General features: G+C 47.0%; 1 protein-coding gene across 8 annotated transcripts in view; it reads right to left on the bottom strand.

Annotated features, from left to right (window-relative positions):
- UBR5 (ubiquitin protein ligase E3 component n-recognin 5) overlaps positions 1–25,542 on the bottom strand; it is an 83,655-nt gene extending 58,113 nt beyond the window's left edge. For all 8 annotated transcript variants that reach the window (XM_044295848.1, XM_044295852.1, XM_044295856.1 and 5 more), the window contains exons 1-4: positions 25,183–25,542; positions 9,577–9,621; positions 526–607; positions 369–445 (exon numbers count right to left, since the gene is read on the bottom strand). In XM_044295848.1, the coding sequence (XP_044151783.1) occupies positions 369–445; positions 526–607; positions 9,577–9,621; positions 25,183–25,244 (266 nt within the window). In that variant the 5' untranslated portion in view covers positions 25,245–25,542. The remainder of the gene's footprint in view (positions 1–368; positions 446–525; positions 608–9,576; positions 9,622–25,182) is intronic.
- Positions 25,543–26,830: the final 1,288 nt, after the last annotated feature.

Raw genomic sequence — 26,830 nt, 5'->3', positions numbered from 1 at the left:
CATTTCATGGACACGTCTTCAAGGGCAGTTACCAGCTCCAGCACGACATGCCGGGGGTTTAATAACCACAACCTTGCCGACAGGTCCCCCTTTAGGGTCCATTCACACATCCGTATGTGTTTTGCGGATCCACAAAACACAGACACTGGCACTATAATAGAAAATGCCTAATCTTGACAGGAATAGGACATGTTCCATTTTTTTTTCGGGAACGGTCCGGACAGCACATCGTGTGGCCCTATAGAAATGAATGGGTCCGCAATTCCGTTCCGCAAAATGCGGAACAGAATTGCGGACGTGTGAATGGAGCCTTAATGTTGCGGAAACCAGTCTTATTTTCCTCTTTCATTGCCACACAAAGGTCTTACCCATCGTTATTTTCTGGTTTACTTAATTCTAGTCGGTCAGGCTGGACTAAAAATCCAATTCTGCAGATTCTGCCATCCTAATGAGAAACAAAAAGATGTCATCAGTGAGAGATGGCCGCTGCTTTCAATCATTTCAGGGGCAGCAGTACAGCTTTACCTCAAGGAGGAAGGCGGCATGGTTGGGTCCCACCACACACTGCTTTATGGTGGTCTGTTCCAGTACGTTCAGAGGCGGGTGGCTATTCAGAAAACAAAGCAAAATGATACACATTATGGTTATTCTGCTTATTCAAAAAAGGATCAGAAAAACACGTCTACCAAATCTACCACTGAAGACATCTAGGCCCCCGTCCTGAACTCCCAGCACTGCCCGGTCACATAGCGTTATATTGATTTATGATGCTATGTAACCCTTACAGTCCTGGAATGTTTTGGATAACACTGACAGCATGTTGTTCGTGTCATCTAATACATTCCAGAACGGTTAGGGTTACATAGCATCATAAATCAATATAACGCTGTGTGACCCCGGCAGTGCTGGAAGCTCAGGTCGGGTGATGCGCTGCAGACTCGCTCGTCTGAAAGGGGCCATAAATGTGTACATTTATTTATAAAGGAGCAGCCAGCTCTACTGACGTGTTTTAATAACCAATTGCATTCCCGAGCAATAACCCAATGCCATTCCTCTATTATTCCACTTGGAAGATTATGAATGAATAATCAGCAGTCTGCAATAAAGGTCTATCTGGGTGCGTCATGCCTTTGGGTGGCAGCGAATGAACAGTCCCTGTGGTGAAAGCAGATTCTCTGCGCTTGTGCAGCTCAGCGGCAAACGTGTGACGTTGTCAGGGCCTGCAGAGACGTCCTGTCAATCAGGTAGCCAGGGGAGTCTTCAGCAGCAGGGACATCCCCTGCAGGTCCGGAACTCCTGATGAGATGACTCAATTTGCTTGTCCCTATTGGCTCTTTCAGTCCAGAAATCACGCTCCGTGTGGGACTGTGATCCTACGCAGGAGTGCATGACATTATACTGATTTATAATGCTGTGTGCGCCTCTGCATGACCTTACTGCTACAGAATCATACTGACAGCTTTAGGTCAGTATAATTCAGTAGATACTGATCATACAGAGGCACATAGCATTATAAATTAGTATAATGGCGTGCGCTTCTGCAAAACGAACAGCGTCCAGAAAGGAGGATCACCCTCACACACGGAACGCGATTTCCGGATTGCACGCGCTCGCGTGAAACAGCACTAATGCAGAGGAAAGGCCACCAATATTAAATCCTGGACAACCCCTACTAAATTAGAAATTACAGAGCCTTTTCAGATCTGAAGTTGTAAACAGGCAGCTATCGGCCCTTATATCGCTGCTAATGTAATAGCAAGCATCAGATAACATGACTTCTGAGCACTATGGACAGCAAGAGGCTGCTGCGTATTAGGCCTCATGCACACGACCAGTTTTGTGTGGTCCGCAAATTGCGGTTTGGCAAAACACGGATGGCGTCCCTGTGCATTCAACAATCTGCGGAACGGCACGGACAGCCATTAATATAACTGCCTACTCTTGTCCGCAAACCGGACAAGAATAGGACAGGTTATGTTTTTTTTGCAGACCACGGAACGGAGCAACGGATGCGGAAAGCACATGGAGTGCTGTCCGCATCTTTTGCGGCTCCATTGAAGTGAATGGGTCCGCATCCAAGCCGCAAAAACAATTTCCACACAGAATGAAAAAGCAAAGTGTACATGAGATTTGTCTAATCTCTTAGGACTGCTGTTTTTCTGCATGATAATCTGTGACATGAAGAGTTGTTCACACGACTTCTTGCAGAAATGCATGCACATGCTGTAAAAACAACCCCATTCAGATTTGTAGGATCTGCCATGTGTGAAAATACCCTCCAAGGCCACACAGTCAGACTTTTTTTTTTTTACACAAAAGAAAAGACAAATCCGCACATGGATTACCCCACTGTAGGGACACAGAGCCGCTGGCAATAATGGACATGTCATAGACTAACATCTGCAGCACATTTATGATTCCATGTGGATTTTGTACTCTGTGTGGGAAGGCCGGCAAAATGTAAGCAAAACCTTTACCCAAAGGCCTCATGCACATGACCGTAGCAGGTTCGTATTGCAGCCCTAAACAGCGGGTACGCAATATACGGGCACCAGTCGTGAATGGGTCCGCAATCCGGAAGATACAGTGCAGAATGGAGGCACAGATCAGACGCCCACAGAAACACTACGGAGTGCTCCTGGGCGTATTCTGTCCGTGCCGCCGGACATTCGCTACTTTTGGATGCGGATCGCGGACCCCATTCAAGCGTCCTCAGACAACAAGCACACAGTCGGTGCCACAATACGGGCACAGACGGCGCACAGTCGCATGCATGAGGCCCAATCCCGATAGAATTATCAACATGTGAACATGGCTTAAGAGTTTATGCACAAGCTGCAGTCGTGTTCAAGGTGAAAAAAGACTACATGACCTTCCCAAGACTGTGGGGAACCCTCTGCTCTACTGATCTGTATCAGGAAGTCCTAGAAAGCGGACACTTCCATCAAGAAATTGTATCACATATTAACCACCTGCACGGCATGTGTCTATTATATGTAATTCCTGACTGATTGCTTGGACTATTAGGACAGCAGAGTCTCGCTTAACTCGCTCAGTCAGGCAATCAATGTGGAGCTCTTCTGTGGATATCTGTATCTAGGTCTATCAAGAAAACAATAGAGCTGTCATACTGTCAAACCAATTCTACGCCTACTATCATAATGAGGAGTACCCTTCAGATAACTTCCTCCCTTCACAGCAGCAGTAAACTCACAATGAATTACCCATCTATTTAGGTGGTCTTATTTCTGTTGACTGTGAGAATATTTTATATTAATGTTATATATTAACGTGTGTTTAAAGGGTTTCTACCACCAGAAATACTGTTATGTAGCTGACTGTCATTAGCAATTCGCTAATGTCAGCACTACATAACAGTATGTTTCTAACAGTAGTTCCTGCAGCCGTTTTTGTTAAAAACGTACTTTTATAGATATGCTAATGAGCCTCTAGGTGCTATGTGGGCGTCATTAGCACCTAGAGGGCTCCGTCCACTAACCATTTCAGCCGCCCATCGCGTCCCTCCAGTCCGCCCCGCTCCTGTTGAATGACGTGAAACTTCTCAGTATCGAGTACCAATTCCCGCGCCACTATTCTCCCGGCGCCGGCTTCCTCACTGCGCCAACTACATTACAATGAGGAAGCCGGCACCAGGAGCGCGGCATTCACTTACTGCGCCAAATACAGAAGCGCACGGCGCAGGAATTGGTACTCGATACTGAGAAGTTTCACGTCAATCAACAGGAGCGGTGCGGGCTGGAGGGACGACTCGCTAATGTCAGTCAGCTACATAACAGTATTTCTGGTGGTAGAAACCCTTTGAAGGAGTTTGCCAGTACATATTACTAGCTGCACATAATGGCAGCTAAGCCTCAAAACAAGAACAAAAAAAAAAAAAAAAAAAAAGTGTACACGTGCCAATAAGGTTAAAAAGGATACATACTTTATTAGGATATATATCAAAAACATTAAAATCAGTCACACTGCATTAATAGGACTGCATTCCCCGAGTATATAAGCAAAATACATGTGCAATAATAGGAGCCACAGAATTTCAGTTATTTTTGATTTTTTGAATAAACATTATATATTTTTAATCTATGGGTTGTGAATCTACTTTTTTTTGTGTGGTACTTATATAACAGGAATAGAGTATCCCAGTTACAGCAACTGTAGCAGCATTTGACCTATTGGTGATTAGCTATATAAGTAGTATATAGAATTTTTTTCTATATATCAAATGTTTATATGAAAAAAAATAAAATTATATATATATATTTTACACACACACCGTAAATACCTTATAGATTGTAAGCTCTTGCGGGCAGGGTCCTTCACCCCACTGTACCCGTCTGTTAATAGTTTATTGTATTTTTATATTTGTGTAAGCCCATCTGGATGTACAGCGCCAGGGAATTAATGGAGCTTTCATTGATGCTCCCATAGGAATACATAGAGAAATTGACTTCCTGTCCACACATGAGAGGCTGAGTTATTTGGAAACTCAGAGTGCTGGTAACTAGTGATGGTTAGTTCGCAGTGTTGGCCAGCGAACATATGCGGGATGCTAGCTTTAGGGAGGTAGACTCACCCGTCCGGCGATGCACAGGTAAGCCCTTACCTGTGCCGGGAACCGGTCTGAAATCAAATGCAGTCACCGAGAGCAGGCAGTTCAGAGAACAGCCCGATGAAGGCCCCGGGCGGCTGTTCTCTGAACTGCCTGCTCCTGATGACTGCAATTGATTTCAGACCGGCTCCAGGCACAGGTGAGGGCTTACCTGTGCATCGGGCGAGTCTACCATAGAAATAAACGGGTCAGCTATTTCGTTGCGCAAAATGCGGAACGAAATTGCGGACGTGTGAATGGGGCCTAAATACTTTGCAAATTTTTGCCTATTCTTACGCTCTGATCCTACGTTAGCACAGATTTCGCCAACAAGTCCACTGAACTCATTTACATGGTCTCAGAACCTGAAAGATCATTTAGTTCAAAGTTAATTAGGCTGTGAAACCAGGTAGGGTTTTCTGGTATAATTGGCCTTTTTGGGAGATGCATATCATGTTCTAACATTAAATAATTACTACCAACAAAATTTTTTATTCTCTGACCTGTTAGAACGGGACATGGTGTAATCTGTAGTGAATGTAATTCTTACCAGTGGCTGTATTTGTGAGTTATAACCTCCATTCTGATCCTCAGCTGTGTCATGTGACCAGCAACCAGACTCTCCAACTGACACAGCATCTTATGTGTGGACAGGAAGTCAGTTTCTGAACTCATATGGGAGCCTCACTCTCATAGGAATGAATAGAGATGTAACCGACTTCCTGTCCTGTGTCAGTTGGAGATCAGAGAGTTGGTCACATGACCTCGCTTTCTAGCAGGTCAGAGAATAAACATTTTGCCAGGAGTTCTACTTTAATAACTCCACTGGCTTATGACTCTCCTGGATCCTGGACATATGGGGTTTTATGGCATTTTACCTGTGTCACAAAAAGTTAATATTATACAATCTGCCCCAAAATATACATGGAGATGACTACTCGTGAACTATGCGATAGTGATTGGATAAGGGAATACGTTTGTGATGTAGAGGGTGCCGGAGGGGAGTCCGATTTAAGTAAATTAAAATGCTTTGCAGTTGTTTTCGAAGTCGATCGTGGCTGTGACTCCAAATTATTTGGAGCAAGAAGTATTCACAATGTTGGTCTTGGCCGGCGAGGTGGAAAACTTAAAAAGGAAGTTATTGCAGATGGAATGTGTGGATTTGGAGGATCGAGTCAGATATTTGGTTGCAGTGTTTCTCTGATTGTCCTTTTTATTTCGCACCTGGTTGTCTCTTATGTGTCATTACTTTTAAGGAATATCATATATATATATATATATATATATATATATATATATATATATATATATATATATATATATAGTTTTTACATTACATTTTTCATTATCGCATCTGATGTGTGATTGAGGGTCAGGATTGATGACACCAGGAACCTGTCTGAGGTATGAAGATAGGATGCCAAAGAGAAGCTACATTTTTATACAGGTCCTTCTAAAAAAATTAGCATATTGTGATAAAGTTCATTATTTTCTGTAATGTACTGATAAACATTAGACTTTCATATATTTTAGATTCATTACACACCAACTGAAGTAGTTCAAGCCTTTTATTGTTTTAATATTGATGATTTTGGCATACAGCTCATGAAAACCCAAATTTCCTATCTAAAAAAATTAGCATATTTAATCCGACCAATAAAAGAAAAGTGTTTTTAATACAAAAAAAGTCAACCTTCAAATAATTATGTTCAGTTATGCACTCAATACTTGGTCAGGAATCCTTTTGCAGAAATGACTGCTTCAATGCGGCGTGGCATGGAGGCAATCAGCCTGTGGCACTGCTGAGGTGTTATGGAGGCCCAGGATGCTTCCATAGCGGCCTTAAGCTCATCCAGAGTGTTGGGTCTTGCGTCTCTCAACTTTCTCTTTCCAATATCCCACAGATTCTCTATGGGGTTCAGGTCAGGAGAGTTGGCAGGCCAATTGAGCACAGTAATACCATGGTCAGTAAACCATTTACCAGTGGTTTTGGCACTGTGAGCAGGTGCCAGGTCGTGCTGAAAAATGAAATCTTCATCTCCATAAAGCTTTTCAGCAGATGGAAGCATGAAGTGCTCCAAAATCTCCTGATAGCTAGCTGCATTGACCCTGCCCTTGATAAAACACAGTGGACCAACACCAGCAGCTGACATGGCACCCCAGACCATCACTGACTGTGGGTACTTGACACTGGACTTAAGGCATTTTGGCATTTCCCTCTCCCCAGTCTTCCTCCAGACTCTGGCACCTTGATTTCCGAATGACATGCAACAGTCCAGTGCTGCTCCTCTGTAGCCCAGGTCAGGCGCTTCTGCTGCTGTTTCTGGTTCAAAAGTGGCTTGACCTGGGGAATGCGGCACCTGTAGCCCATTTCCTGCACACGCCTGTACATGGTGGCTCTGGATGTTTCTACTCCAGACTCAGTCCACTGCTTCCGCAGGTTCCCCCCAAGGTCTGGAATCGGTCCTTCTCCACAATCTTCCTCAGGGTCCGGTCACCTCTTCTCGTTGTGCAGCGTTTTCTGCCACACTTTTTCCTTCCCACAGACTTCCCACTGAGGTGCCTTGATACAGCACTCTGGGAACAGCCTATTCGTTCAGAAATTTCTTTCTGCGTCTTACCTTCTTGCTTGAGGGTGTCAATGATGGCCTTCTGGACAGCAGTCAGGTCGGCAGTCTTACCCATGATTGCGGTTTTGAGTAATGAACCAGGCTGGGAGTTTTTAAAAGCCTCAGGAATCTTTTGCAGGTGTTTAGAATTAATTAGTTGATTCAGATGATTAGGTTAATAGCTCGTTTAGAGAACCTTTTCATGATATGCTAATTTTTAGAGATAGGAATTTGGGGTTTTCATGAGCTGTATGCCAAAATCATCAATATTAAAACAATAAAAGGCTTGAACTACTTCAGTTCATGTGTAATGAATCTAAAATATATGAAAGTCTAATGTTTATCAGTACATTACAGAAAATAATGAACTTTATCACAATATGCTAATTTTTTTTAGAAGGACCTGTATGTCAATTTTCATTTATTTTATTTACAATTTTATTTTATTTTTTTACTTGCATTTTGCTTGTATACGCAAGTTTTGTTTGGCATTTACATTTTTCAACATATTTCTTGTTCTATTTACTTTGGTTTAATAATTAAAGCGGTTATCAAGTTTCTGAAACAGCCCCGCCCCCCCCCCCCCCCCCCCCCCCCATGTGCCGGGCCCCTCACAGATTGTATTCATCTGTGTACAGGGAGAAGCAGTAGCGGCAGTGCTCTGACCAGGAGCGAAGTGAGTATATTATCTGTGAGGGACCCGTCTAAGTTATTACTCCTTTACTGCTTACACATTTTGGAAAAAAAATATACAATATATTACCAATTTCACATTATTCTTTGCCCCCCCAAAAAAATTTCTCATTTTTTATATTTACATTCACCATTGTTTTTTATTTCACATTTATTAATTTTATAATCTGTCATGTCATATTATTAATTCTTTTCCATTCTTAATAGTCATTATTTTCAGTTATTTTTTCATTCTGTGTATTGAATTGTCCACACACTTTTCACATTACATTTATCATTATTTTTATTATACATTGGTCAAATAGGATGTGCACTTTAGCAGTTCTTGATTTACCCTTTTATATACACACACACATCCATTCTTCCTGCCCTACTTCAACATGTCGTGTTCAGCATGACTCACTGTGTGCGTGTGCACCGGAGACCCAGACATCCCTTCTCCTTCCTTGTCAGATAGGCATGCCCAGGTTTGGAGCATGTGAACGTGTTTTGGCGCCCTCGCTTGTTCCTTCCTGTGCGCGCTGTTCATAGCGTGGATGTGTTTTGGGTTGGGAAGCACAAGTGTCATGTGCCATGTAATTAGATGGCGAGTTAAAGGGGGTTTTCCAAGATATTTTTGTATCGATGACCTATCCTACGGATAGGTCACCAATATCAGATCAGCGGAGTTGAAGAGAAGGCTGAGCTCCATGCCGACGTAGCTTTCCCTTCATTGTTTACTTGCTTGTCGTTAACATTGCAGCGGTGAGCATTACAAGAAGCAGTCACATTCAATATAAAAATATATATATATATATATATATATATATATATATATATATATATATATATATATATACATACATACACACACATACACATACACTCCTCATGTAGTTATCTAATGTTCTTTACTATATCTTTAGACCTCATAACTGAATATTTGTTCTGTATACATATAGAGCTGTAATTCTGTGGATCCTATTGTTGCACACGTATTCCGCTTGTACACTCAGGGAATGTGGTCCTATTTAAGCAGGGACACTCATTTTCATGTATTTTAACATATATGTATAAGATATCCTAATAAAGTACATATTCTTTTTAACCTCATTGGGATGTGTGCACGGTTTCTTGTTTTGGGGCTCGTCTAGCTTTTGGTGCACTCCAGTAATGTATGTACCTTTATTTATTACCACTTGGTAGAGGTGTGGTTGTTTTACGTTGTATACATAATAGCGCCTAATAAGCCTCAGTAAACCATAAGCACCAGCATCTGCTGGTTTAACATGTCTAATTCCTGTTTATTAGGGAGTCCTCTTATCTGCCTGTCGGGGCTGATTGAGGGTCATGTGACCAGCCTCCACACAGCCTCAGAATGCGCATGCGCTAATTCCCCTGTCTGTCCACAGTGAAGAAAAAGAAGGCCGTTGATGGACAGGACTGGTCACTTGATCCTCCATCTGCGGTCATTCTGGGACCGCAGCGCCAGCAAGCTGGTAAGATAATAAACACGGATTAGACATATTAAATCATCAGACACTGGCGCCAATGGTTTAATAATGCCTATTACTAGTTGCCATTATGTACTGCTCCTAACACATGCACCTAGTAATATTATAGTGGACAATCCCTTTAAAAATAATACCCCTTTCTCAAGGATGTGCCCCTTTAAGCCAACACACTTACCTGCTTAAGTTGTATTTATTCAGTTTTTCAGAAACTTCTCTTAACCTAAAAATAAAAAATAAAATAAATTACTACTGCCGGATGGGTAACAAAAACAAAAAACAAACATGTAATTTTAAAGCTGATCAAAATTAGACCATGGTACCCAGTTTGGGCACAGATTCACTCCTATTTGCCAATATGACTGATATAAAAAGTACAGTCTGGCTAAGGGGGAGCAATCAAAGACTTCACTGAAGATGATGAGAGTCTGGTGCCTTTAGTATTTAAAGGGGGACGTTCCTCCAATCCTCTGTACAGTGAATCGGGCTGTCTGTCACTGCTGAGATGGACAATGGGTGCAGAGAGGGACAGAGGGGTTTTTGCCCTCAAGAATACTCCTCTCATTAACTTCTGTGTCCGGAGTATTCTTTGATTGCTCTTAGCAGACAAACAGAATAATACTTTTGTGCTATATAAACTTTTGGGAGCAGAGCCGTCCCCGTACAATGCTGGCCTTACACAACAGGAGAGTGGACCTATCTCCCCCATACTATGCTGTCCTCACATAGGGTTGTCTCCTCATGAACAATGGGGGCATATCGCTAGGATATGTCCTCATTGTCTTATAGGTGCAGGTCCCACCCCTATAATCGAGAACGAAGCCCTGCAAGGTGGTGGCTGGAGGACTCTGGTCCGGCCACCACCAAGCCGGCTGCCCATAGAAGTGAATGGGAGCGTACCGTGCATGCGTGGCCCCCACTCCCATTCATTCATTTCTATGGGGCCAACGGAAATAGTCAAGCCAGCGCTTTCACCGGCCCCATAGAAAAAGAATGGAGTGCGGCTGGGCATGCGCAGGGTTCCGTTCTCGATACAGGTGCGGGTCTCAGCGGTGGGACCCACACCCATAAGACAATGGGGACATAATCTAGTGACAAGCCCCCATTGTCCATGAGGAGACAACCCCTTTAATGGATAAACTTTAAGGGAGAGTGCACACAGAGATTTTTAGGTAGATTTTTCAGCCAAAGCCAGAAGTGGATCCAGCAGGGTGGAGAAGTACAAGTCCTTCCCTTTATATTTACAGTTTTCTGTCAAGCCCACTTCTGGCTTTGCCTGAAAACCCTGCAGGAAAATCTCACAAAAAAAAAAAACTCCATGTAAGGCTACTTTCACACTAGCGTTCGGGCGGATCCGTTCTGAACGGATCCGCCCATAATAATGCAGACGGAGGCTCCGTTCAGAACGGATCCGTCTGCATTATGTTAGCTAAAAAAAGCTAAGTGTGAAAATAGCCTGGGACGGATCCGTCCAGACTTTCAATGTAAAGTCAATGGGGGACGGATCCGCTTGAAGATTGAGCCACATTGTGGCATCTTCAAACGGATCCGTCCCCATTGACTTACATTGTAAGTCTGGACGGATCCGCACGCCTCCGCACGGCCAGGCGGACACCCGAACGCTGCAAGCAGCGTTCAGCTGTCCGCCTGTCCGTGCGGAGGCGAGCGGAGCGGAGGCTGAACGCCGCCAGACTGATGCAGTCTGAGCGGATCCGCCTCCATTCAGACTGCATCAGGGCTGGACGGCTGCGTTCGGGTCCGCTCGTGAGCTCCTTCAAACGGAGCTCACGAACGGAAACCCGAACGCTAGTGTGAAAGCAGCCTAAACTGGCCCTAAGGGTGCATCTACATGAGAGTGAAAAAGTTTAGGGAAAACCACAGCATTTCAGTCACATCCAGCCTAAAGAGGTTCTCCGAGTTGCAGATAAGAAGGACCTTTGACAAGTAGAGTGTGGCCCTCACACTATTCACTTGGTAACGAACTTTCCAGAAAACCCCCTTAAAGGGGTATTCTGGTTGTTCCACAGGATAGGGTATAACTATAAGCAGTAGCAACACCACCAATCACAAGAATGGGAGCCTCGTACTACCTGCAGCCCCCCTAAAATGAAAGGAGCAGCCCGTCACACATGGCCGCTCCATTCATTTCCATGGGAGTTCCGGAGATAGCCGATTACAGCACTCAGCTATCTCAGGAATTCCTGTAGAAATGAATGGAGCGGCAGCAAACATGCCAGTACCTAGTCTTTTTGGTTAGGAGTCTATTAGCATGGCACGTCTTTTTTACTTGGCAATCTTGGCCCACTCTTCTTTGCAAAAGCGCTGCAAGTCTGACAGATTGTGAGGGCATCTGCTGGGCACAGCCCTCTTCAGCTCAACCCACAGATTGGACTCAGGTCTGGGCTCCGGCTTAAAACCTTGATCTTCTGGCGAAGCCATTCTCGTGCTGAGGCTGAAGGTTTTGTGTCAAAATTTACCGATATTTGGAACTGTTCACCTTGACTGAAGCCCCAGTTCCAGCTGCAGGAACAGCCCCAAAGCATCTGCCTCCACCATGCTTCACTGTGGGGATGGAGTTCTTTTGGGGATGCACAGTGTCTGCTTACCACCACGCATACCTTTTGAAATTATGGCCAAAAAGTTCAGCCTTGGTCTCATCAGACCAGAACAGTTTTCTCACATGCCTTTGGCAAAACATAGCCAGTCTTGGATGTTTTCTTCTGTGAGAAAAGGCTGTCTTCCACCCTACCCCAAAGCCCAGACCTAAGAAGACGAGAGATTGTGGTCACATGCAGCACACGACCGATGTCAGAAATTCCTGCAGCTCCTTTAATGTCTCTATAGGCCTCTTGGCAGCACATTTTTTTTTGTGTTCATTTTTGAGGAATGTCCAGTCCTTAGTACTGTAGCTTTTGTGGCGTATTCCATCTACTTTTTGATGACCATCTTCACTGTGCTCCATGGTACATTAAAGGTCTTAGAAATTTTTGAGTAATGTTTCCACCCTTCTCTTAACTTAGAACAATAAGATCCCTTTGATGTGTTGTAATCTGTTTACCGACCATGGAGGTCATTTACAGACAAATATACGCTACTTTTGTGACGTATATCTGAGGCAGATTCTGTCGCACACCAGGTTGCGGCAGACTCTGCGACTTCTTCCCCACACCGCTGCTGCTTCTCCCTGCACACAGAGGAAATCATCCAGTGTCGGGGAAGGGGAAGCAGCCAATGGCAGGCGGGGACAAACCTCCCTAGCGTCACCCGCGATGCTAGGGAGGCTCGTCCCCGTCCCCCATTGGCTGCGCGGATGTTTTCATCAGTGTGCAGGGAGAAGCATCGGCGGCAGTGCGGGAACCATGAGCGGGGCAAGTATATTACTTGTGACGGACCTGGCACACGGGAAGGGGTGTTTCTGAAATTGGATAAACTCTTTAAATACCTCTTGGCGCTGTGGCTTTATGCACACTTGACCTTAAAGGGAATCTGTCACTGCATTACTGTGGATAAAACCTTCAGACTGTGTAGATGTGCGCTTATCAGTTGAAGAAACTGCACTTGGTTCCAGGTTCATATGTGGCCCCAATTCAGAGTATTAAGCCATTATAGTTTATGCAAATGAGCCCCTAGGTGCAACACAGGAGATGCTGTTGCACCCGAAGCTCCTGTCACTTTGTGTTGGCCGTGCCCCTCCACCCCCCCATTTTTAAAGGACAGCACCAGGCAATGTAGACATAATCATGCCTGGACCAGAAATCTCACCAAAAGACAGTGACTAGAATTCTGGGTGCACCAGCAACTCCCTCTTGCACCTAAGGGGTCATTTGCAAAAATTACAAAGGCTTATTAAGGCCACATGTCAACATGGGACCAAGGGCATTTTGTTTCACTGATGAAGGCCCGTATAGACAGTCAGAAGGTTTCATTTCTAGGTATGTGGTGACAGATACCCTTTAAAAAGGTGTTGTCCCATCTCAACATTTATGGAATATTGCTAGGGTATGCCAGAAATGTCAGAAAGATGCGGGTCCCGCTTCTAGGATCCACTCCCATCTACACAACGGGCCTCCCCAAAGTGAAGGATAGCACACCAGGTACGTGCCGCGTCCTCACCACTGCTATGAGACTTCCTAAAATAGCTGAGTGTGCATACTTAGCTATTTTCGGAACCCCCATAGTGGTGAATAGAGGGTGAGCGTGCATGCACAGCGGCTCTCCCCTCACTTTAGGGGTCCCATTCTGGACATAGAAGCAGGTCCCAGGTGGGAACTGCACCTATCTGACATTGGTGGCTAACGGTTTAACACGCGCTGATCAGTTGTTCTGTAGTCAGTCCAGCATCAGAACTACAGCTCCGTCCACTGCGTACAGTTAATGGAGCTGGTTACTGCAATGCGGCTCCCACTCAAGTAAAGGAGCTGTGTAGTTCTGGTGCTAGCATTACGTCACATAAGCGCCACCATGAGCCGACGCCTCGACTGTCTCATTCATGGCCCATCCTGTAGAAAACCAAAACTGTTTATCCAGACCAATCTATCGGGGGAACCACAAGACTGGACTCAGTAAGGACGCCAGGAAGCCCATTTTAGACCTGCCATTTTAAGTTATAAAACAGCACAACCAGTTCCAGAAATATCGCCATCCTCCCATCTGCCAACACAGCGACCGTGACAGCCAAAACAAACCCATTAATGATCCAAACAGCCTGACGGAGAGGCCGCCAGACTCCAGGCCTCACGCTGAATCCACGGGAAACCAATGACATTTTACAACATAACCCAAGGCAAACACAGGCAGTAAGACCCAAACCGGATAGCATCTGTCCACCTTTTACATACAGTCTATATAAAAACCTTGCATTACTGATATTGCACGGACTATATTACTAGGGCACGGCCACACACAGCGGAAAATCTGCAGCGTATCTGGTCTAAGGACAGCCAGAGGACTCCTGCGGGTGGCAGGGACTGGTCAGACTCCACAAAGGCTGCGCCGATACGCTGCTCCGAATCAAAGAGTCTTGTGTAGAGATACACACGGGTCTCTGTGCACAGCATAAAACTGCTCGTACAGGGCTCTGACAACCTCTACATAACGTGTAATGTGGGAAATACACGGACAGTACCGACCGGACAGTATAAGTCCCCATTCACACAACCAAAGAGCCATGTGTTTCCGTGGGCTTCCGGCTCTGTGCCTCCGCTCCTCCTCAAAAGACAAGACATGTGCTATCTTTTGCCGTATCTCGGACCCATTAAAGTCAATGGATCTGAACAGTGAGGAGACGTTCACATCGGGGCTGAAACGATTACTCGATTGAATCGAGTAATTCGACAAAAAAACGTGACCATGGAGCAGGAGTGAAGCGCTTACTATTATCGCTCAGTGGTCACCCGCCGGCCCGTACCGCACTGGATCCTGACACATCATCAGGTCATAGTGCGCACTTACGTGCACTATGACCCGGCGCTATCTGACGCGAGGACAACAGTGCAGCGCGCGGAGAAGATGGAGGAGCTGTGGAGCCGCGCCCCTACAAGAAAGGTAAGTATTTTATTTCACTGGTGCTTGGGACATGGCACTGAAGGAGGGGGGCATGGCAATGGATGGCAAGGAGGGGCAGATGGCACTGGGGGAGTAGGTTGATGGCATGAGGCACTGGGGGAGGACATGGCAATGGAGGAGCTGATAGCACTGGTGGATAGTGGAGCTGATGGCACTGGGTCTGAGTTTTTATAATGGAAAACAGTCTATTAATTCATTTTTTCTTATTAGAGTACTTGATTCATCGTAAAAGTAATCGATAGAATACTCAATTTCTCAAATGATTGTTTACTGCAGCCCTAGTTCACACTGTTGATGCCCGTGTTTTGCAGAGCTGCGGTTTGCGGTCCACAGCATAGGCACAAATGCCCTATGGTCATGTGAATAGGACCTAAGGGTGCAGGGAAACACCCAGTAGTCAATTTTATCATAAGTTTCTCTATGGTAGGTGACTACAGACCCCTGGCTCCCTTGTGCGGACTGTACGGGAGGGGGGTGATGATGATCGGGCCTCATTCATCAGTCTTCCAGTAAAACTCCCAGAGGGCAGTGGTGCCGAGTGTACCCACCAAGCCGATTTAACATAAACGTGTGATTGTGGAGGCTGATGTACGCACAGGCTCATTCACAGAAACAGAACCGTTTTAGCTGCTCAGGAAATAGATGAATGACCCTAGCACGCACCCATGTACTGAAGTGACTTCACCTGGAGTGTCAGTTGTGCAAGAGTTAAGAGGTTGTCAGAGGTGAGACTCCTTGAGGGCAAACTGCAAGGAGGCTGGTAAAATGATAAATACAAACCACCATTGCGAATGCCGTGACGCGTTATGTACTGCTGCACGGCACGATGACCGGGAGTGTCATCAAAAAACGTGTGACATTTGTTCTAATCATCAATTGTGTCACAACGGATGATGCCACAGTCGCAAAAATCTAGAGATGTCACAAGACCTCCATTGATGCCAGACAATCCATTCCAGATCGCAGCAGAGCGGCATATGCTTCAAGGTTCCTGCCACTACAGAGGCTTTTAAATACCGCAGGACCGGAAGCACGATTCTCGCGTGCTTCTGGAAGTACGTCACACTTCGCGCCTCCCCCGAAAGTGGCCGTCCTCCTGTCGTATAGAAAGGCCGCGTATCAGAGCCTTTATTCAAGGATGTCCACGCGCCATCTGCTCCAACAGCGTCCGGGTCCTGAGTGCCGAGATGCAGCTTCCCGCGGGGGCAGAGCTTTCCCTGAAAGTTACCACGGAAAAACTGCCACAAGATACGGAGGGCCCCTGGAGCACCTCCGTATCCTAGGGTCCTGCAGCTGTAAACTTGTGTTGCGCAACAAATCATTGCACGTTACAGCAAAGAACAATAGTTAGTTTTCCATGGATCAGACAAATCTGCCTGAAAGTTTTGCGTTAGTCGCCTTCAAATCCACTCAACCTATCAGAAATCTGCCAGTTGTTCCTGTAAGGTTTCATCTAAGTGAACTGCGGCACAAAGGGCTTCCGCACAAGATGGGACATGTCCTGTGCTTCACAACGGGTGGCCCATGGACCCTTTAAAGCCAATGGATCTGCACCACGACGCAGCGTGCACACGGCTAGCATCTGTGTTTTTAACATCCGCGGTCTGCAGATCGCTAAACACTTGCGTCGTGTGCACGAGGCCTCAATGCTCCAGGAGCGAATGAGCACCGATCGCAGTATCAAGCAAGCAGCAAAGATACTATTTAGCAATTATTGTTTTGTGCAATTGAATGCAAACAACTCACTAAGTGTACTTTCACACTAGCGGCAGGACGGATCCGACAGGCTGTTCACCCCGTCGGATCCATCCTACCACTATTTCGCCGTGCCGCCGCTCCGCCTCCATTGACTATAATGGGGACGGGAGCAGAGCTCCGGTGCAGCACGGCAGTGCATGGCGAAAGGCCGCTAGACTAAAACTACGACATGTCCAACAGCCTCTCGCAGTGCTGCACCGGAGCTCCGCCCCCATTATAGTCAATGGGGACGGAGCGGCCTATCCGGCGAAATAGCAGCAGGACGGATCCGACGGGGTGAACAGCCTGTCGGATCCGTCCTGCCGCTAGTGTGAAAGTAGCCTAAATCTTCGATTGCTGCTCGGTAATGAAAAAAAACTAATAGGACGGGCCGTCTAGACATGCACCAAATTTATCAAAATGGCTCAGACTGGATGATACACTGGAGCAGAGCTAGACAATTAAAGGGGTTGTGACACAAAAAATATTCTACATTTTTCACACCAGCGCCTGGATCTGAATAAGTTTGTAATTGTAGGTATACATTTTTTTTGTATAGCCAATGAAATGTATCTGTACAGCGCCAAATGCTGTTTGTTCTTTTCCTTATTTCTTGTTCACTTCAATTGGTCACACGCGCTCAGTCTAAATCATCAACTGTCCCCTGCCACATCTTCTGTCAGCTAGCGGGAGAGAGCTGCAGCAGAAAGGACACGTCCCCTGAGCAGTCAGCCTGAAAAAAAAAAATCTAGTAAAACGATTGGAGCAACGAATGAGGACATCTCGGGACCCAGGTGAGGTACAGGGTTGGTTCTAGCTTTAGTTTAAAAAGGTAGTGTGATGTACTATATGATGTCAGAATTTTTTAATTTTTTTTACACCAATCATAGTATTACCCCTTTAACCTTATTTATACAACCTGTTGACTGGCAAACTTTGTAGCCGAATAGAATTGGGGCACAAGTTTGGAGATTTTTTTTTTTGCAATTTGGGCAACAGTTCCAGTTAAGCCATCCCCCTCGACGAGCTAGGCGCTATGAATTCTAATAAAAGTAAACGCATCAATAACCGCCCTAAACAGGGGCAAGTTTTGGTGAAATTTACAACAAAAGGCCTGCATTTACTAAATGCAGGCCTTTTAGGTCTAACTCCTACAGATTCTGCAGATTTGGGAAATAAATGCGGGAAAAATATAAAAAAAATACTGCCACCAAAAGCTCTTCACTATAGGAAAACAATCTCTGAAACGGAACCGCACTCAAAAACACAAGGGGAGGGCCATTTATTATGACTGCAGATGCCAAAAACTGGCATAAAAAATAAATAAAAATAAAAACAAATTGTCAAACCCCCAGTGGCTGCAAACCCACTGGATTTCCTCCACAAAATCCGCACCATCTGGTGCCAACTTGCCGCTTCGCAACATGAGACCGTGCCCTAACACAGACTAAGGTGAAATCTCACTTTCCCAAAGTAACCGGAAGCTTGTAACGCTGAATGAAAATTAAGGAACATCTGTTTCGGTCATTCTGAGGAGTCACTACTGAAACATAGACGTGTAACACATATAACACATGCCGACATAAATCATCAATGAATAACTACAAGAGGAAAACTCCAAGGCTACGAAAAAGGGCAAAATTACAGATACAGTCAGCGGTCCATGACACACAACGCACCCGGGTGACACAGGACCCAGCAGACACCGGTGAGCAGTACGCCCACCCACCAGACCCCACGTGACAAGGCAGCGTGAAGATGAGTCACCAGGTCAGAGCACAAACATCAAGGCCTGAGATTTACCTGCCAATCTCCATTCAATTACTGACAGTGGAATTAAAATATTAATGAGAGAGAGATTCAGCCGCCTGTAGAATATACCAGTATATGGTGACGTGTCCGTGCTTGATAGAAATAGCCCAGAACCTCAGCCTTCATCTGTCTGGATCAAGCCCAGAAACCAAGTAGAAGACATGTACAGTTTCTGTCCATGGGGGTTCACACCAAGTCCCTATGTAAGGCCGTGCTGCCACGTCAAGGCCATCATTTCCTGAAGTGAGAAACTGCAGCAGTTTTACTGCGACCGCAAAGTGTGAACACAGCCTTTAGATTTTTGGAAATGTGCAGAGTTCGGGCCTGTAACAAACACCCACTGAAGCCAGTAGGAGCTTGTTTCACTCCATGTACGTAGACCTATCACCGGTACAGTAAGTGATCAATGGAGCACAGACGGTCCCTGACCCCTAGTGTTTCCGTTGCATATTAGCCATTTACTTTGTTTTGTATATGAACCCTATGAATTTGTAAAGCGCTGCAGAATATGGTGGGGCTATATAAATACATTTTTATTATTTCATTACTGTCAGAAGCACATACCTGCTTATTAAAGGGGAGGGGGGGTGTCAGCCAAACAAGCATTTGCTCATTTGTCAGCTGGGGCCCTGCCCCATATAACCCTGTGTTCACACCTGAGCGTTCTGAAAGGAGCACTCTGTATGCGCGATTGTACCGGCGTTTACAATCGCGCACACAGAGACAAGCGAACGCCCATTGTCGCGCGTTCCCAAAAGTCTAAGTACGGGAACGCGCGACAAAATGCCCCAAAGAAGCACTTTTTTGAGCGTAGGGCGTTTTTCAGCGCGTTCAAACGCGCTGTAAAACGCTCAGGTGTGAACCCAGCGTAAAAGTCTCTTTACATACAATTGATTTTAAAAGGGGTTGTCAGAGGAGGGGGAAAAAAAAAAGGCAGCAGCAGTAGTGGGGGAGGAGGGGGCGGGCACACACTTAGGCCTCGTTCACATTTCCATTTTTCACTGATGCGTGCGGTCTGCATTTCTCCATGGGCAGCAGATGCACCCATTTATTTCAATGTGTCCGTTCACACATCAGAAATTTTTTGTTACTGACCGTGGGTCAGTGAAAATAAAAATCACGGAGGCATGCTCTACTTTGGTGCACGTTGCGGCCCAAACACGCCCATTGAAGTCTATGGGTTCGTAAAAATCATGGACAACACAGAGGGTTAAAAAAATAAAACATGGATTCTTTATGGACATCACCACGGACTGATATTTTCACAGATGTGGAAATGAAATGGCCCATTCCCACAGCCGCATTTTCAGTCCGCGTCCAAACTTTACTTTTCTAATTCATTTCTATAGGGATGCAAAAACGCGGACTGCACACACGTCATCTATGTGCTGTTCGCATCCGTGAACCCAAGCCATTTCATGGACAAGAATACATATTTTTCTTAATGGGGCACACACGGACCACATCTGTATTTTGCAGATCCACGATTTGAAGACCGCAAAATAGATATGGTCGTGTGAATCAGCCCTTACTCATTTTCTACCCTGCTGTTTCCAGCATAATGTGACACTCCTCTCCACTGGTGTTAGTTTTTTCTGGCAACTGTGGTGACATGCCTCATACTGCAGAGGCCAGCGACTGGCTGCAGCAGTGTGCACAACACATAACCACTGCAGCCAGGAAGATATCAGTGGTGTGGGACTGCAAAAGCCTCTTCATTGGTTATGACCACACGTGGCAGCCACACTGTGGTCAAGTCTAACTAAGGCCACACTGCCTAGTGTAATCAGAGCCCGCTGCAGCCCTTACCGCTACGGTGACACGACTGCACCGGTGGGGGGGGGGGGGGGGGGGGGGGGGGGGAATTATATATATATATATATATATAAAAATTATCACAGGATGTTTTATAATATTGACATGGCACCAAAATTCGGCCAGCGGCCGCGTGCTGTCTGCCTCCCATGGTTTTCAGTAAGGCAACACTGCAGTTGACAGGCCTGTGGTTTAAGGCTGGGTTCAGACCTGAGCGTTCGGGATGGAGCGCTCTTTATGCGCGTTTACAATTGCGGCTCTGGAACAAGCGAACGCCCATTGTCGCACGTTCCCACTGAAGTCTATGTACGGGAACGTGCGACAAGACGCCCCAAAGAAGCCCCTGTACGTCTTGGGGCGTCAGGCGTTTTACAGCGCGATCGTACGCGCTGTAAAACGCTCAGGTGAGAACCATTCCCATGGGAATCATTGGTTCTTGCCTGTTGAGCGTTTTACAGCGCGTACGAACGCGCTGTAAAACGCTCAGGTCTGAACCCAGCCTAAAGGGGTTCATAAGTGTCCACAGCAACCAAAGTGAATAGGAGGTGGATTTTGACCACGTCACTGGCCTGGCGGTGATGCTGCGGGGGAACTGACCACCGTTTTCTGCCAGAATGCTACATTTACCTACCCACAGGTGGGAACAGCTCGACATCCTTTGACCAGTGGAATAACATTAGTAAGTATGCACCCAAACTACTAGTAAACCAACACTGGCAAAGTACCTCCTGTGCCATTCAGCACCCACGCCCAATATGACAAGATGCTATAACTATGCCAAAGGTGTCTCGTGTCAGGAGAAGAGGTGAGACATCACATGACAATGAACACAACCCGTGTGTCGGAGGCACGTGAGCACATAACACCTGAAGCGTCACCCTGACAAACAGGCTAATAATTAGAAAGCAGCGCACAGCCCTCATCCTCCCTGCCATCCGCAGAATCTGGCAGAGACATTTCCGGGATGTGAAGGCAGGAAAAATAAAGCAAGCGGCTTCTGGGGTTTAAAGGAAGAACCCACGGTACAGATGTGGGGAGCCTGGCCCATAATTCTGCCTTCAAAAAGTCTGAAAATAGGGCATTGCAACTTTGTGGGCTTATTTGTGCAAAAAAAAGTGTGACACTTTGCATGTTTACACCATTAACTCCAGTGTTGAAAAGTGGGTGGAAACGTGAGCGTGGTCCATCTGTGGAACTGATTTTAAGGGGTTGTCCTGCCATATATTGATGACCTATCGTCTGGGTAGGTGATCAATATCTGATCAGGGAGGCCATGTGTAGTGTAATGAAGAGGAAGCAGTGCTCGCAAACAGCTGATCGCTGGGGGGGTGCCAGGTGCGGGACCCCCAACGATCTGATACAGGACATCAATATATATGGCAGGACAACCCCTTTAACAGTGACTTTGGTCCATACGGTCGCACAGTACTCAGACTCACATGTCTGCGATATGTGGTTGTACCCTTATTCCAAGAAAGTGGAGTAACATCTCAAGACAAAAGTATAAAGGCCGTGTACACATCAGTGCGCTGACAGTCTAATGTACACGGAGCCACTGATTCATGATGTCAGGGGAAGGATCAGGCAAAACTCGAAATTTTTGCCCAATCCTTTCCTTCTCTCGGGAGATATCCCATCACCAGGTGTCTGGCAGCGGCTCTCCTCTCTCCCAATTCAATATACTTACACATTGAGTTAAACAAGTATGTGGGAGTCCGAAGGGAGGCGGTAGAGAAAGCTGTCCGGCCAACAGCTGCTAAATGTGCATGACGAACTTTAGACTTAAATCGGTCCTGTCCCCGCTCCTGACATGTCAGTTTTAGCAACTACTTGCATTCCTCATGTAATGACAATTCTGGATCATCTATTCTTATGACTACGTTGAGCCATTCCTTTATTATTCCTGCTAGAAGTTTACAAATAAATTGTCAGCTGTCTGCAGTAAAGGTACTGCTGGGTGTTACCAGTAGCGGGTGTGACTGTCCAATCAGAGCTGTTGGTGTCAGACATTGCAAGGCCGTCTGGACCGTTACTGAAAGCTGCTGAACATTCATAAACTTCTAGGAGGGGTGGGAGATATGGCCTAAAATCTATATTGTGATATAATTTGAAGCATGTGCGATATATATTGCAATATATTATTTTCTTCTGTATGTATACAAAAAAAAATACAAATTACAAAACTTGGCCCAGAGCCAGTGCCATCAGCCCCATGGCATTTGCCATTATCATACATGATTGTCCCTCAGAGCCATTGTCATCAGCCCAAGCCCCATGGCATTTGCCAGACATGTTCCTCAGAGCCAGTGCCATCAGCCCCATGGCATTTGCCATAATCTATCAGACTGTATGATGATGGCAAATGCCATGGGGCGCTGATCGGATGGCACTGGCTCACTGGGGGACACATGTCTGAATATCATCAGACATGTGTCCCCCAGCATTTGCCATCATCAGACTCCATGTGTCCCCCCCTGCTATATATTCAGACAGAGCGGCCGGTCTCAGTGCCATCAGAAGATGATCAGGTTCTCGCCAGCCTTTGCAAAAAGATCCTTTCCTGATCCACTCCCCCTCCAACCCCGATCCTCCAGCAAGAGTCCCCATCCCCAACAAAAGTTGCTGTTATTATACTGACCCTTCCTGCAGAGTGCTCGGCGGTGGCCGGCTAATGGAGTCCGCAGATGTGGCGTCTTCTTCAAGCACTGGGCGGGACCTGACTGACGTCACATACAGCGCCAGCAAAGCGGTCTGACGCTGTGTGCACGCCGGCCCTGCCCAGTACAGCGCGGTGCGGAGTCGGGAGGCCAAGGAGCGCTGAGCCAGAAGCTTCTGCGCAATCATTCACTTCCGCTCCATGGTCTTATTGCGGGGCGGTGATATACACAAAATCCATATCATGGCACATATCATATCGCCAATATCGCCCACCCCTAACTTCTAGTAGAAATAACAGAGGAACGGAACAACAGAGTGTCATAAGAATAGCTGCTCCAGAATCCCTATTACACGTCTGGAGAGGGGACAGGTCCTCCAAGTCTAAAATATTGCCAAAATATTCATCCAAATTGGATTTTTGTGCAACTCTCACATAGCAGTGCGACACCATAGACGGCCATTAAAAAAACATGGCGGTGTAGCCCGAGCCTAAAGGGGATCTCCAAGAATAATCATTTTTTTATCTAAAGTCCCTGCCTGCCTCCATAAACACAAGTTTCATACTTACCTGCTCCCTGCCGGTCTGCTTACATCCGGTGCTGCATGGGAACGGTCGCATGCTCCACTGCAGCCAATGACTGGCTTCAGCGGTTATGTGCTGCTTGTGGCCAAGTCACTGCTGAAGCCATTTATTGCCTGCAGCAGAGCATGTGACGATGTCCAGGCAGCGCCGGATATAGACAGTCCGGGGACCGGAAAATGAAGGAGCCGACACGGAGCAGGTACCGCAAGTAGGAAACTCCTGTATACAAAGCAAACTCTGGCAAAATGGACTTTGCCTAATGATAAATATTTTCCAATGTCTTAGAAGGAACTGGGGCAAATAGTGGCTGGAGAAAGATGATCACAGGGTGCGACTTCTGTACATGCAAACTGCACGACTGACAAAGGGAACAGTCACAGACAGACAACAGCGGGATTCTGTAGATGCCACAAATTATGTAAGCCAGTGCCAACGTATCAGCCACAATACCGCATGGCAGAAAGAACACGATGGCCGTACACATTACATAAATGTCCGACCATCCAAAGGTGCCCGAGGCCATGTAGTAAGAGAATGCAGTTTACGCTGTGCCCTAGTATCTTATCTGACGTAATCTGTTCATCTCTAGGCAGTGCGGAGATATCAGAGTACAGGGCTCACTCGCTTTTGAGATGGGAGTGTCCCAATGGTAGGACCCCTATCCATCTAATCGTCATCCCCTACACTGTGGATGTAGGAAAACTTGCAATTAGAGTAATTATGTTTCCAACATATCAGGAAAAGGCAGGGACACCACCATTATAACATCCTGGACTATAAACCACCACCGGTAAAAACGACACCGACACGTGATGGACTGAAATCAGCGTGCTGGCGCCAGGCTGGGGCACCACGTGCTGGCGCCAGGCTGGGGCACCACGTGCTGGCGCCAGGCTGGGGCACCACGTGCTGGCGCCAGGCTGGGGCACCACGTGCTGGCGCCAGGCTGGGGCACCACGTGCTGGCGCCAGGCTGGGGCACCACGTGCTGGCGCCAGGCTGGGGCACCACGTGCTGGCGCCAGGCTGGGGCACCACGTGCTGGCGCCAGGCTGGGGCACCACGTGCTGGCGCCAGGCTGGGGCACCACGTGCTGGCGCCAGGCTGGGGCATCACGTGCTGGCGCCAGGCTGGGGCATCACGTGCTGGCGCCAGGCTGGGGCATCACGTGCTGGCGCCAGGCTGGGGCATCACGTGCTGGCGCCAGGCTGGGGCATCACGTGCTGGCGCCAGGCTGGGGCATCACGTGCTGGCGCCAGGCTGGGGCATCACGTGCTGGCGCCAGGCTTGGGCATCACGTGCTGGCGCCAGGCTGGGGCATCACGTGCTGGCGCCAGGCTGGGGCACCACGTGCTGGCGCCAGGCTGGGGCATCACGTGCTGGCGCCAGGCTGGGGCACCACGTGCTGGCGCCAGGCTGGGGCACCATGTGCTGGCGCCAGGCTGAGGCATCATGTGCTGGCCCAGGCTGAGGCACCATGTGCTGGCCCCCAGCTGCCTCTCTGTCACGTTTTCCCCCTAGGTACTGTGGACAGGATGGCAGATGTGAGGAGGACAGGGCCTCAGGCCTGGGCCTATGGCAGACACCCCTCCCCCCCCTCGTGATGGATTCATTACCGGTCATTGAGCTGGTCCTCGGTGCCAGGCAGCGGATGTACCACGAAGTGTATGGACGTCATGGCGGTGAGAGCCCGGGGGCCCCGCCAACGAATCCCGGTCCGTGTATGAAATTAATACGAGTCGAAAAGAAAATGTCTGCTGCCTCCGGTGCTAGGCGGAGCTGCGCTCCCCGCTCCTTCACTGTAGAAAGAACGATGACTTATCATGAAAAGCGTCTCCCGCCTCCTTCCTTCACGTCTCTCTGCGACAAAAAAAAAAACAACGAGCTGACTTCAACAAACGGCGAAGAATCGGCGGCACCTCTAACACTCCGCCGCCATCTTGCAGACTCCAGCAGTTTGTGTCCCTCCTCTCTCCAGGGGGACTCAGTACAGGATGTAAACTCGATGCTGATTGGTTAAAGTCAGAGACTGCCCGGCCGGCCGAGATCTCCACGTAACGCGTCCTGCTATTGGCCAGAACTAAAAAAAAAAAAAACTCTTGGGTCTTGAGCGCTTTCTGAGGTGAAGTCAAGAAGGCGCATGCGCAGTGGCATGGTGTCGGCTTAGCGTGGCGTGTGGACGGCTGTGTTCAAATTGGTGCTATTTATTTCCAGACGAAAGTTAAAGTGGACGTAAATGTTCGATATTTTACAGGACAAGATAAACGGTTTGTGTGAACACAGCTTAAAAGGTTACATTCACACAACCGTATGAATTGTGTAACAGGCGTGGACCAATTCATTTCAATGGGGCCGCAAAAGATGCGGGCAGCACGCCGTGTACTGTCCGCATCCGTAGTTCAGTTCCGCGGCCCCCCCAAATAAAGATAGAGTATGTCCTATTTTTTTCTTGACGGAGAAGAATAGGCATTTTCTATTGTAAATTATATTTGAAGCTGCGCCCTTACTCCTCTGGTAATGAAGATCAGCGGGTGGGGGTTGTTATTTCCCTGCTGCAGGGGGACCCGCAGTCCTGGGCGTTCTCTTTACCCACTGATTCCCAGGCTCTCCGGTCAGTGGATGAATTTTTTGGGGCCTTGGGTCTCATATATGACGACCCTGACCGAGTCGCACTGGCTGAATCAAGATTACGGAGACTCCTACAGGGAGAGCGGCCGGTAGAGGAGTATTGCTCTGACTTCCGTAGGTGGGCTACGGATACCCAATGGAACGACCCGGCTCTCAGGAGTCATTTCTGCTCTGGGTTATCCGAAAGGGTTAAGCTTGCGCTGTATGAGACCCCCTTTTCCCTTGATGCGGTTATGTCCCTTTCTATCCGAATAGATAGACGTCTTAGGGACAGATTGAAAGACCCTGAGCAATTGGTAACCCCTCCCAAGCAGCAGTTAGTCTGTACGGACTTAGACGAGACTATGCAGCTAGGAGGAACTACTCGTCAGGTCCATCCTCCGGAGGTTCGCCGTAGGGTTTGTTTTTTCTGTGGGGAGAGGGGTCATTTCATTAACGTCTGTCCTTCTTTCCTCAAAAACAAAAGACCGTTGGAAAACTACTAACCCCAGGCTGTGTGGAGGATATCAGCCGGGAGGTATATGTTTCTTCCATACGTACATCACAATTTGTGTTGCTAGTGGTTATTGTTTTTGGTGATAAGACAGAGACTATTTCTTTCTTTTTAGACAGTGGAGCAGGGGTAAATTTGATTGA

This window comes from Bufo gargarizans, chromosome 5 (genome assembly GCF_014858855.1).
Source record: "Bufo gargarizans isolate SCDJY-AF-19 chromosome 5, ASM1485885v1, whole genome shotgun sequence".
NCBI lineage: Eukaryota > Metazoa > Chordata > Amphibia > Anura > Bufonidae > Bufo > Bufo gargarizans.
This window is presented reverse-complemented; position numbering and strand designations above follow the sequence as displayed.